The sequence below is a fragment of the Fistularia commersonii genome, chromosome 10 (assembly GCF_037954325.1).
Source record: "Fistularia commersonii isolate RoL2024-O1a breed Wild chromosome 10, RoL_Fcom_v1.0, whole genome shotgun sequence".
NCBI classification, from domain to species: domain Eukaryota; kingdom Metazoa; phylum Chordata; class Actinopteri; order Syngnathiformes; family Fistulariidae; genus Fistularia; species Fistularia commersonii.
This window is the reverse complement of record NC_141293.1, coordinates 15,493,325-15,504,997: the sequence shown is the minus strand read 5'-3', so window position 1 is coordinate 15,504,997 and position 11,673 is coordinate 15,493,325. Positions and strand designations below refer to the sequence as shown.

The 11,673-nt window shown below is 43.9% G+C and overlaps 2 protein-coding genes across 2 annotated transcripts; both read right to left on the bottom strand.

Moving 5' to 3' along the window:
- Positions 1-226: 226 nt before the first annotated feature.
- On the bottom strand, positions 227-1,047 carry apoc1 (apolipoprotein C-I). The gene is made up of 4 exons (XM_086154019.1): positions 949-1,047; positions 781-840; positions 541-676; positions 227-462 (listed from the first exon to the last, which is right to left on the bottom strand). Exons 2-4 carry the CDS (start codon positions 833-835, stop codon positions 405-407), a joined length of 249 nt encoding a protein of 82 aa, XP_086010145.1. The 5' UTR covers positions 836-840; positions 949-1,047; the 3' UTR covers positions 227-404.
- A 6,122-nt stretch (positions 1,048-7,169) lies between these two features.
- Positions 7,170-8,953, bottom strand: apoeb (apolipoprotein Eb). The gene is made up of 5 exons (XM_086154022.1): positions 8,862-8,953; positions 8,711-8,774; positions 8,465-8,618; positions 8,091-8,378; positions 7,170-8,013 (listed from the first exon to the last, which is right to left on the bottom strand). The coding sequence occupies exons 2-5, from the start codon at positions 8,751-8,753 to the stop codon at positions 7,671-7,673; spliced, it is 828 nt and encodes a 275-aa protein (XP_086010148.1). The 5' UTR covers positions 8,754-8,774; positions 8,862-8,953; the 3' UTR covers positions 7,170-7,670.
- Between the last annotated feature and the right edge of the window lie 2,720 nt (positions 8,954-11,673).

Below are 11,673 nucleotides of genomic sequence, written 5' to 3'. Positions count from 1 at the left end.
CTTTTTTTTTTTTTTACTGCTTTAAGAAATAAAGCCATAGTGTGACATACATGATTATTGATAAACCTGTTGTTTACTTTTAACTGTGTGTGTGCGTGTGTGTGTGTGTGTGTGTGTGTGTGTGTGTGTGTGTGTGTGTGTGTGTGTGTGTGAGAGAGAGAGAGAGAGAGAGACAGAGACAGAGATAGAGGGAGGGGATAATCACAGGAACACCAGGCCTTGCACATAGGAGTTAAATCTTCATTTATTTATATCATACATATTCAACTGTCATTTCCACGCTTGGAAGTTAAATCCAGTGAATTTACATATATTAAAAACACACACACACACTGGCACACGCACGCGCACTTATTTTATTTATTTATCCGTCAGATGGGTCAGTTTTTTCCAGATCTTCATCTTTACCGCTGCACGCCGAACCTCTCTCTTGTAGTTTCTACCAGCTCTGCCCACCACCGCCTGAGGATGACAGCGCATGCGTGATCCACTTTGCGCGGGCGTATGTGTTTGCGTGATCGATCCTGTACGCGCACTCACCTGGTTTCCACCGCAAACTGGCTCGAATTCAGGTCTTCGAAGGCGGCGGAGGTTTTCTGGGCCACCTGTTCACCGAAATCGTTGATTTGCTTTCCCACTTTGGCGATTTTCTCCTGCAAGGTTTCGTCAGTCGCCTCTGCGAGGAGGAGGAAGAGGAGGGGGGGGAGGTCAATTAACGCGGGATGGGGGGGGGAAATCTCGCGAGAGTTTGTTTGTTTTTGTTTTTGTTTTTGTTTTTACCTGCGCTCGCAATCAGAACCAGCACCAACGCGGCGATTGCAAGGTACAGTTTCATCTTGGCTGAGTAAAGAAACACGCACGGCGCACCCGTCTTATTGATCAAGTATGATATCAATGAGACAGAAGTAATTAAATAAAGTTTCCAATCAATCGGTGATGAAGACCTACCTGCTTGTTGGTTTCAAGAGGGGGAGGAGGGGACAACAACTGAGTGCCTTCGACAGTCTGGGCGGCGTGAGCGCGTCTTTTTATAAGAGCTGCGTGGGTGACGTGATTGAGGGCCAGAACGACACACACATACACACACACACACACACACACACACACACACACACACACACACGGACAGACAGACACACAAGTGGTGACCTTGCAGTATTACTGATGCTCTTTTGTTTACCGACAGCCCCGAAAAAGTGCTTTAGAGACGTATTAAGGGGGGCACATCTCATTCACGTCATAAAAAAAAAAGAAATAAATTAAGAGAATTAAATCACAGTTTTTGTCTCCATATAAGAGATAAGGGTAATCTCATTGCAGTCATGTTACTGCTATTTATATTTCTGTTGTCAAAATCTGAGAGGCTTCCTTCGTCGAGAACAGAAGAAGCGTAAAGAATTTACAATTAATATCCATGGAATTTTGGATTTTCCTTTATTTATGTGCAAAATTTTTTATTTTGCGCTATGTATTTCAAATAGTTGTGTGAATTGTGTTTTTGTAGATTTTGTCAATAATGGGTCGATGTTCTACTTCACATCTTGTCCATTCAAAGGAAATTTACAGTTATTTGTGTTTTTTTTTTTTGAAGGGGAGACTGATGGAAAATACATTTGATGACCTAATCTTAAGCCCGGTGATAGGGTACTGGGCACAAAGGTCATGCATTGGTTTTAATCGGGTTTTATTTGCGCTTTGACACCGCAGGACAGTGGGGTTGATAAACAGTGACCTAGTTCAACAGACTAACAGACTCCTGCAACATGGATGCTCCTTTGGACCCTCGGTGCCAGCCAGATACGTTCCACCCGCTGTGTTTTCAATCAAGGACCTTGTATTGACAGCATTGGCAGTTCACCTTTGCTCCCATCTTTCTTAGCAGTTTTGAAATGTCCCTAAAAGTCCCCCCTTTGTATCTTAATATGGTTCTCACTGCATTTCTATCAACCTCGCGTTTATAGGCTTCTAAAAAAAACTTTCAGTCGACTTTTTTTGTATTTCATACCCCTGTCACTTTTGGGTTTTGTATCTCCTTTCCCTTCTGTATCATTTTGGGGATAATGATACATAATAACACATCTATAAAATGTTGCTTTCAGATGTCAGAATCTGCTGTCAGCAGATAAGATACTTGCTCTCTTCTGTTTTGGGTCTGTTTTCTCGCTTTGTATTTTATTTATATACACGCATATTTCAATATATATCTTTACTCCCCTGAATTTCATTACCTCATTCGACATCTCTCTTAGACAGACGTTCCCTTTTTCTGAGGGGGAAACAAGTCAGACGAGCCGGGTCCTTCTTGTCTGCTGGCATGCAGAGAGGGAAACAACAGGCAGCGTTGGGATGAACTGTAATAACCTCCTCCCCCTGCTCTCGCCCCCTCCCGTTACGACTTCAGATCCGAGCGGGAGCCAGGACGTCTCCCTCCGTGCGCTGGAAAGGCCTCGGTCTTCACACCCGGCGGTCTGCGACAAAAGAACCTAACGCCCGTTTGTCACCCAAGACCAGGCCGTAAAAATAAGAAAAGAAAAAGGTGGATGAATAGCAGACAATTGAGCTAAACGAGCTTCACTCGTCGCGGCACGGCCCGCGTGTTGCCTTCCAAAGAGTTAATCTCAATCGCCTTTGTCGTGAAGTGGTGTTTTTTTTTTTTTTTTTTATGTATGAGCTTGTACTTGCGTGCTTGCGAGCTGCTTTTGAATAATTGCAGGAGGCACGGGGCGTGAAAGTGCACATCCTGTGTGCTCCCAATTTGTAATAACAAATAACAGCGGGTGGCGGGATGAAGTGGAGAAAAGGTTTGATTTTGAGGTAAAATCACTGCAGGGGGGTGGGTGGGGGTGGCTTTTGAAGGGGTAACTAGCAGTCATGAGCTTTCAGCTAACAGCTAACTAGCTAATACCTGATAATTTGTCTTTTTTTTCTTCTTTTCGGGGAAGGTGGTGCAACCAGATGGAGCAGGAATGCTGCGCTAAGCACGATTCCCATGACAGGTCCGATATTTTTAAATGTCCCATGACCGGTTTTGGCACTAAAGGGGGATTTAATGAAAGGTTTGCCTGTTAAACGGGAGTTTAATTATAATCGCTGATTCTTGAAAATGAGTGCGAAGCTTGAGTCAGACTTCCTGACTGCGCGTGCGATACCCTTTGACACACACACACAAGTGGTAAACATGTTTTTTTTTCCCTCTCCCTTAAATTTAACACGCAAGGTTTGTTTTGTAGAGGATGGATGAGGTTTCACACATCATAATATTTGCCCATTCTAAAGACTGCGGGTGTTTTATCATTTACTATTTACACCATGTGATGTAGGTGATTGATAGAACTCATAAACCAGCTACTTTTTGCAGGTTGCTCCCCGCGCCATTTTTTAAAAAACGATTGTAGTCACTGGTTAAATGTTTTCTTGCGACCGAAATGAAGAGAACCAGTGAGAAATGGACTGAGGAAGAGGTTCGAGCCCCTCCGGCCTGCAACGCCAGCGATGGATCTCCAAGACTTAAAACAAAAGTCTTTCACCCCCAAAAAAAACCCACGTTAGCAACGTCACGCGATGAAGCAGCGCGGGGAGAAAATATCCAAAAAAATCCCATTTGATAGTCGTGGTTATTTGTCCCACCGTGCAGAACATGAATGCTGCAACAACTTCAATCTCGCGGTGGTTTGTTTATGCGCGTGGTGCTCAAGGTGCACACTCGTGCCAAATTTAAAAGATTTTTTCAAACCTTTCCCATAAATAAATAAAGTAAATAAACAAATTGCCAGACACTAAACGTCTCCCAAAACAATGTAAAAAAAAAAAAAAAAAAAGAAAATAGCGGACGTCAGAATGCTGCAGGGCTGACGGAACATTTTCACACAACATTATCAAGGCATTGCATTTTGAATTTCATTCAGGTCTCACCGGCAAAATAGATCCCTCGCTGGTAATTTAGTGAGGCAATGTTGAATGCGACTAGCTGAGCGAGATAAATGGCAATGAGGAAAGACGGTTGAATGGTTGTGAAATGAAAGGTGAAAATACAATGACAGCATCAGACAACAACAAAAAAAAAAAACAGTTAAATTGCACCAGCACTAAGTCAGCTTTATAACACAGTTATTAACCGTCTATAAACGATGAATCACCAAGCGCAGTGAGAACCACTCATCTGGTGAGTGTTTCTCGATCGGGCAAATGTACTTTTATACAACGTCCCAGAAGGAAAACACAGCTGTGCACAGATGCTGGCCGGACCCAGTGGAGGGTCCGAGGAGAGACGAGGATGCGTGGGGACAAACGGTGTCCTCTGCTGGCCTCGGCTCTGCACTTCAAAGGGAAACCATGCCGCGTTTTCCAAGCACAGCTTTTCTTTTATTTTTAATTTTTTCCCTCAGGACAATCGCACCCTTTCGGACCCTCAATTTGGTCCAGATGTGTGTCGATGCGAGGATATCGGTTCGTGTTTAGCGCCGGTACAAACCTTGGCGTCTCACCTGCCGACGCAACGCGCCAGCTAATAATGCTAGCACCTCGCAAACAGCTGATGTATTCCTAGTTTTAGTTCGTTTTTAATAATCTAATACTTAATTTGACAGGTTTTAAGACGAGATTTCATTTTCCCAGTGTCTGCCAACACTGGGAAAATGAAATTGTGACCTCCCAGCTCCCCATTCTTGCCGTTGCATAACTCTCAAACACCTCAACTGACCGAATCTCCACATCGCTTGATGTGCAGGTTTTCATCAGCTTTTTTTTTTTTTCCTCATCGGCTTTGCCATAATAGCACGGTGAGCGCGAGAGAGAGGGAGAACGAGGGCGGGGGGGGTCAAAAAACAGCTGAAAAGAAACAGTGCATGGACAACGCGTGCAGGTACCGGGGTAAAAGGTGGGAGAAGATTGTCCACTGGAGGGTGATTTCAATCGGGGGCGGGTTGGGGGTGGGTGATGGGGTTTGGGGTTGGAGGTGGCAGCGGGTGCACAGAATGTTCCTGCGTACCTGCTGGGATCAACGCGGAAGAATTTCACTGCGGGTCCTAACAAGTCCGGATGGGGTGAGCAGAAAAAAAAAGAAAAAAAAAAAGGGTGGTGGTGGAGGTACAGTTCAACAGGTACTGATAACAAATCACACTGTATGGTTATAGGTTTTTTTTTTTTTTTTTTTTTTTTTTTATTTACTAAAACACAAGAGGTTATATTTGAGGACTGGAAATGGAATGTAATAGATAAATGATTGAATATGCGAGAAGCTCGGTCAGCGAGATCAGCTCTGCTGGGGGAACAGGGGTGGAAAAACACAGAGAAAAGATAAAATAGAAGGGAAGGGCTGTCATTTGAGGGATAACAATCTTGATCGAGCGCACAAAAAATACACGTATTTGTGTTGCTATCTTCATCAGGAAGATTGCGATGGTTTGAGTTCTCCAGTGGGCACGCTGTTGTGTGGCAGGTGATCTTCGTGGAAACCTGAAAAAAAAAAGAGTAGAATAAAATACAATAGAATCGTAGTAATATGTCAGAAAATGTGATAAAATACATATAGATAATCACAGTCCATTTAGAAATTAATTTTGGGAAAACAAACATTGATGAAACTCTCAAAATTAAGTAAATCATAGCTTTTTAGTATTTGACAGAGATGCCAACAGATGGCCTTTCTAAAGGTTAATTTTCCGTATTTTCAGCGATGAGATGTGATTTATATCGATATTTTAACTGTTACATAACTGGAAAAATTTGAAGAAAATAAAACATTTGAGCTGACTGTATAGGTATATAATTTTTCATTTACTAAACAAAATCTGGTAAATTTAAGATAAGGTACTACTTTATTAATTCCAAGAGGGGAAATTCAATTTTTCAAAGTGTTTTTTTTTTTGTTTCCACATGGAACATTATTTTCTCATCAAAACACATAGAAACTTTGTTGTTTTTTTTTTCGAAGTGCAAGACGGTGTTGCAACTGGATGGACAACTTGCAGGCATATGGTTATTATGTCTTACCGGATGGAGTGATAACCAAAGCATCTGCAAAAAACCTTTAATTGAAGTCATATATACGGCTCAAAATAATAAAGGTAACCTCAAAAATGTATCCCCAAATCAATCACACTTCTGTGAAATCAAACTGTCCACTTAGAAAACATCACTGAATCATTTAGACTTGTTTTAAGGACATTACATTAAAAGCTGGATCAACCTGTAGTGTGTTTTTGCACTTTAATTTTTAATGTGACTCTAAATCCAGACCTCCATGGGTTCATACAATTGATTTACATCGATCATTTTTGTGTGATTTTGTTGTTTACATCCAAGTATGTAAAGAGCAAAGTATTCTCCCTCCTTCCTACTGTTATTTATTATTGTTATGTTTGACTTGAAACTCTGGCACAAAAATTTTCTTCGGGATAAATAAAGTTATTCTTATTCTTATTCCTATTCTTATTCTTATTCTTATTCTTATTCTTATTCTTATTCTTATTCTTATTCTTATTCTTATTCTTATTCTTATTCTTATTCTTATTCTTATTCTTATTCAATGAGAATATTTCATTCAGTCAGATCTAAGAGGTGTTATTTAATATTAAAAAAAATATTATTTAATATTAAACAAAAGCCTAAATAGCAGAGGGCCAAGAATTGACCCTTAGGGTATCCTCAGTTTTCCAAAAAAAAAAAAAAAAAAAAAAGGGCCTGTTTCAGATGGTAAACAGCTCAGATGGGACAATGCTTTGGTTGACATATAATGCAGTTTTTAACAGCCGGTCTTTCACTTGATCACATTTAAAAATGTTGCATTTTCATTGCTTACATTCCCTGTTTTCTTGAATGTGTAGCTTTATTCCGTCTAACAAAGTGAAGATGCATGCGTCGCACCGTCATGCAAACTGCTTCGAAACTTGTAATTGCAGAATTCTGGGTTGGATGGAAATCCCGAACCTCACCGGGAGGTGGCGTCGGCCCCCCCTTGGAAATGAATGCTACGGTTTATTCTGTGAAAATGAGATTGAAACAAGGACGCGTTGTTTTTCTGGTTTCTTTATTGCCATCACACACAGATGCTCAACTGGACGCTTTCCGCTTTAACCCCCTCGCCGGCCGTGGATTAAAAAAATTATTCAATGTGGTAGCAAAGAAGGTCAATCTCAAATAAAAGAAAGGATCGGACACAACACACACCCTTTATGACGTCATTCAGTGCATTTATTGAAATGAAAGACTTTGTTCGTAGGGGGCGTGGGTGTGTGTGTGTGTGTGTGTGTGTGTGTGTGTGTGTGTGCGCGTGGTGCGTTCAGGGGGATAAAGTTATATTTACATCCAGACAAAACCGTTCGGACGCTCGATACAAAAACTGCGGAGGGGCGGGAGGGTGGGCGGGGTTCGAAAGTCGGTCAGAGCAGCTAGCAACAGTAGAAAAGTGAAGCGTATTACAAATAGTTGTCTTTTTTTAATTTTCTTTTTTTAAAAAGCACGTCGCGGTCGGCGACGAAGGAACGCGTCGATCGGAAGGAGCCCTCGCTCCTCCCTCTCGCCGAGCCCCTTCGACCCAAACACGGGAGCGACCGCCTCGTGACCAAAACAGTAACAATCGACATTCTCCCCCTCGCCGACGCAAGTAAGCAAATCACTCGTTCGCCGATTCCCCCCCTCTTTCGACCCCCGAAAAGCCTCAGAGTCAATCTTTAAGCGCTTTTCTCCTTGACCTTCTCGACGATGTCCTCGAACTTCTCGCGGATCTGGGTGGCGAGAGGGGTCAGCATGTCGGTCAGCTCGCCGATCTTCCCCTCCAGGGTGTTGCGCAGGTCCTGGGCGGTGATTTCCAGCTGGCTCCTCAAGCCCTCGGCTTGGGTCTCCAGCTGCAGGCCCAGACCTTCCGCCTGGCTCCTCAGCATGGTGGACAGATCGCTCATCCTCTTGGAGGCCACGTCTCCGGCCTGCTGCACGTAGGGCTCCACCTGCTCCCTCACCGCGCCCAGGTTCTGGGAGGTGCGGGACTGGAGCTCTCCAAGGTAGGTGGTGATGGTGCTGCGGGAGGAAAGAGACGTTATAGGAGGAGAGGGAGGAGCCGGACCGGAACGCCGGGACCGGAACGCCGCACTTACTCGCGGATCTCCTCGGTGTCCTTGTTCAAGCGTTTCCTCAGTTTGTTGGTGTAGGTGGTGATGCGGCCGCGGACGTCGTCGGTGTTCTGCTCCACCATGGTCTTCAGCTCGCCCAGGTACTCGGTGCTGCGCTCCTTAGCGTCCACCATGTCCTTCTGGAGTTTGCCGAACAGAAGCTCCAGGTCCCGAGCCAGCTGCCCGCCGGATATGTCGACGTAGGGGGTCAGCTTGGTCTGGATGCCGTCTTTGTACTCCGTCAGCTCGGTCATGGTTTCGGAGATCAGGGTGCTGGAAAGAACAAAAAAAAGAAAGGAGAAGGTCGGACAGGTGTTGTTTTCGCGGAGGACGCCTTTCGCCCGTCGCCGGTCGCTCACTTCAACTCTCTCCTGAGCTGAGAGGTCTTGAGGCTCTGCACCGCGTCGTCGGCCTTCTCGCTGAGCTCGGAGACATACTGCCAGAAGCGCTCCACGCTGTCCTCCCAGCGGTAGGGGGTGGCGTCGGCCTGGCGGACGGCCCGGGCGTTGCAGCCTGCCGTGAGGAGACGCGCCGGTTTGCATCGCCCGTTCGACCGCGGGGGAAATTCATTCGGAGACGTTTGATTTTTTTTTAGGGTGGCTTACCGCTGATGACTGCCAGGGCGAGGACGAGAAACACAGCCTTCATGGTTGCTTGCGACGGTTACACCTGGAAGAGCGGGAAAAGTTCATTTTTTGGAGCGCGTCACGTCGTAGGAAGGTGATTTAAAGTCGAGATTGGAGTGCCGTCACTCACCTTGGGGAGGTTGAGATTCCTCTGAGGTCCCACGACTGAGACAGGGAGGATTTATAGTCCCGCGGAGGACTAATGCGCGTGGAAGAGAGGGAGTGGAAGTGCGGGAGGAGGGGTCATTGCGCGTTCACGCTGCGCCGTCGCTCTATGCGCCGTCCGTGTCCACGCCGCGTCCGAAGTTCCTCGTGGTTTCACCGGCGCGATTGCGCAACGTGGAAAACGTGGAAAGTCCGCCTTCAGCGTCACGCTTATAATTCTTAATTATTATTTCTTTCTTTCTTCTTTTTTTTTTTGTATTATTTTCCGTGCGCTCTCGTGTGGCGTTCAAGGTCCCCCGTAGGCGTTCAACGTGAGGATGAAATTTTGCAAAAATGAATTCTTATATCATGAGACATCAACTTAAAGTTGTTTTTTTTTTCAAGTCTTAACTCTCATTTAACGTGTTTTATTGGTTATTGAGCGGAAAGTTGTGTGAGAAAGTTGAATTTTCTACTTAGTTTGTGATGAAGAAAAAAAAATCACCTCTTGACATTTGAAATAAATTCAATAAATTACCCTTATATAATATATATATATATAATATACTGCCTTTTGTAGTGCGTGTATCCCTTTTTCTCTTTTTTATTGCCTGGTCTTTCTCTCACCTGACATCGTCATCAACTGTTTAAACATTTCTTTACGCACTCCTTCAAGGAAGGTCATCTAATTAATTTAGAAATATCACATTGTTTTGATTATTTAGCAATCTTAGGGTATCAAGCAGATTGAGGATTTTTGATTTGAGCTTTCTTTAACTAAGGTGCTGATTTTTTTAGCGTAATTAACATGTTATTACCATGTAGTATACCCAAATTTTGGCTTTTGATGTGGGTAAATGGACCGTCAGGCCACACAGGCAGCTTTTGCAGGCCTATTGATCACCCGGCCTCATCCGAATACAAATCCAGGTGCAGGGATGCAAATAAGAGCGGTCGTTCACACGGGTTTGCCAGTGGAAGCACGCCGTCCAACGTGACATCCCATCAGCAGACGCACAATCTCAGATAAACAGGTTCCCGTGTAATGTTCCGTTCATCCTGTCAGGGAGAAGAAAAAAAAAAAAATGAGTTTAAGGCGGGCATGTTGAGGCTTGGAGACAAAACAAGCCCGCTGAATAAAAGAAAGAAACACAGGACATGATGTAAAGAACCTGAAGGAATATATTATAGTGAGAAATAAAAACACACAGCTGTGCGGAATGAAAAGAAACCCGAGAAGTTCTATTTTGTTTTGTGTTTCAGAAAAAAAAAAGGGAAGTTAAGGATAAAGTAAGAGTGTGTAGTTTTCATGACTATTGAGAAACAAGTCTTGGCTCAGTGAAACTTTATACTTATTATGAAACCATGTGTGTACAATTTGGACCTTTTGTGTACGATCACTTTAATAGGAGCATTTCAGGCTGTTTTTATAATAATGTGGGTTTTTGTTTTTTAAATAAAATTGCATAGATCATCACAGGTAAAAATATTTTTAATGTACATTTAATGGCTCTCACAGCTGAATGGGATATAAAAGTTGAAATAAGACAAAGCATCTTATCCATCTTCAAACACCTTTTTCATCTGAATTCTTTGATTTTCCCATATTCCACATTGATTTCATTTGAGAAAGATAATTTTTTTTTTTTTGTGCTCAGAAACTGGGGGGTTTCATTCTGGGACTGCTTTTCTTTTTTTTTCTTTTTTTTTTGGAGGAGCAGACTATAAAAGAAGGGGGGGGGGGGGGGAGCCTTGGAGCCTTTGAGATTTAATCACTGCCAATGTGGATTGGCCTTTGGCCTTCTGAGACTTGCCCCTCCTTGTGAATCGATAACGACCAGTTACGTCCGTCCAGTCCTTTTCACTATGACACTAGAACAAAGTTTAAATAGCCTTTTTTTCTTTTTTTCCTCGGTATCCGACAATAAAGATGGCGAAATGATAACCCCTTCGGAGCGTCCCGTCGGAACATCAACGCCTCCGGTTTTCTGTCTCCTCACCGTTATCTCTACCCGCGGTCTAAATATCCTCCTTTCTGGTTCGTTCGGACCATAAAACATGACGTGTAATTACGGATTATTCCTCAAGATTGAACCGGTCAGACGGCGGTCAGCATATCTCACCCACGAGGAACCGAAACAGAGCTCCCCCCCAAAAAAAAAAGGCGAGCGATGAGGTAATACAGTCAAATATCTGACAAAGCTGTCTAAACGCCATCAGCTTCTCCTTTTTTTGTAATTATTTTCTGCACAACAAGAAATCACGCACTGATGCGCATCGACGTGCGTGTGTGTGCGAAGGGCATCCGAACTAAAGTAAACCTTCCCGACACGACGAAGCAGTTCGGAAGCGCCCGGTCATCCCGAGATGAGCGCGTTCGTCCCCTTTAGACGAGTCAGCAGCTCCGTTACGGTTTGTGGAGTAAAAGCCGTTGAACTTTGAGTCTTTTTTTTTTCTTCTCTTGATTATATTCCCCTCGTTCGTCCGTATCGGCCGATGGGGAGGTTCAAATACCCGAGCGAGGCCGCCGTGGCGGACAGGTCTCGGCGGAAAAGCCAATTTGCATCAGAGCCCCTTCGGCTGTTTCATTCTCCGCACAAAGCTCTGAGTCAGAGGTCAAGCAAATTCTTTACTTATCCTTATCTCTTAAGTATCCTCTTAACCCCACCGAGCTGCTGTATCTAAGATTTTCTGTTCTTCCCAGGTATCTGGCGGAGAAGCTGATTATTCTTGTTGAAAAAAAAAAAAAGCAAAGTCCCCTCATGGGGACCCCAGGGTTATTATTACCGTGTAGTAAT

What these genes read in the sequence shown, in the direction of transcription:
- apoc1 (XM_086154019.1), bottom strand. Translation starts at nt 835, where the DNA reads ATGAAACTGTACCTTGCAATCGCCGCGTTGGTGCTGGTTCTGATTGCG. An exon ending in GGTTCTGATTGCGAGCGCAG is followed by an intron (nt 677 to 780) that starts GTAAAAACAAAA and finishes TCCTCCTCGCAG; the next exon opens with AGGCGACTGACGAAACCTTG. An exon ending in CAGTTTGCGGTGGAAACCAG is followed by an intron (nt 463 to 540) that starts GTGAGTGCGCGT and finishes TGTCATCCTCAG; the next exon opens with GCGGTGGTGGGCAGAGCTGG.
- apoeb (XM_086154022.1), bottom strand. Translation starts at nt 8,753, where the DNA reads ATGAAGGCTGTGTTTCTCGTCCTCGCCCTGGCAGTCATCAGCG. An exon ending in CGCCCTGGCAGTCATCAGCG is followed by an intron (nt 8,619 to 8,710) that starts GTAAGCCACCCT and finishes TCCTCACGGCAG; the next exon opens with GCTGCAACGCCCGGGCCGTC. An exon ending in GACACCGAGGAGATCCGCGA is followed by an intron (nt 8,014 to 8,090) that starts GTAAGTGCGGCG and finishes TTCCTCCCGCAG; the next exon opens with CACCATCACCACCTACCTTG.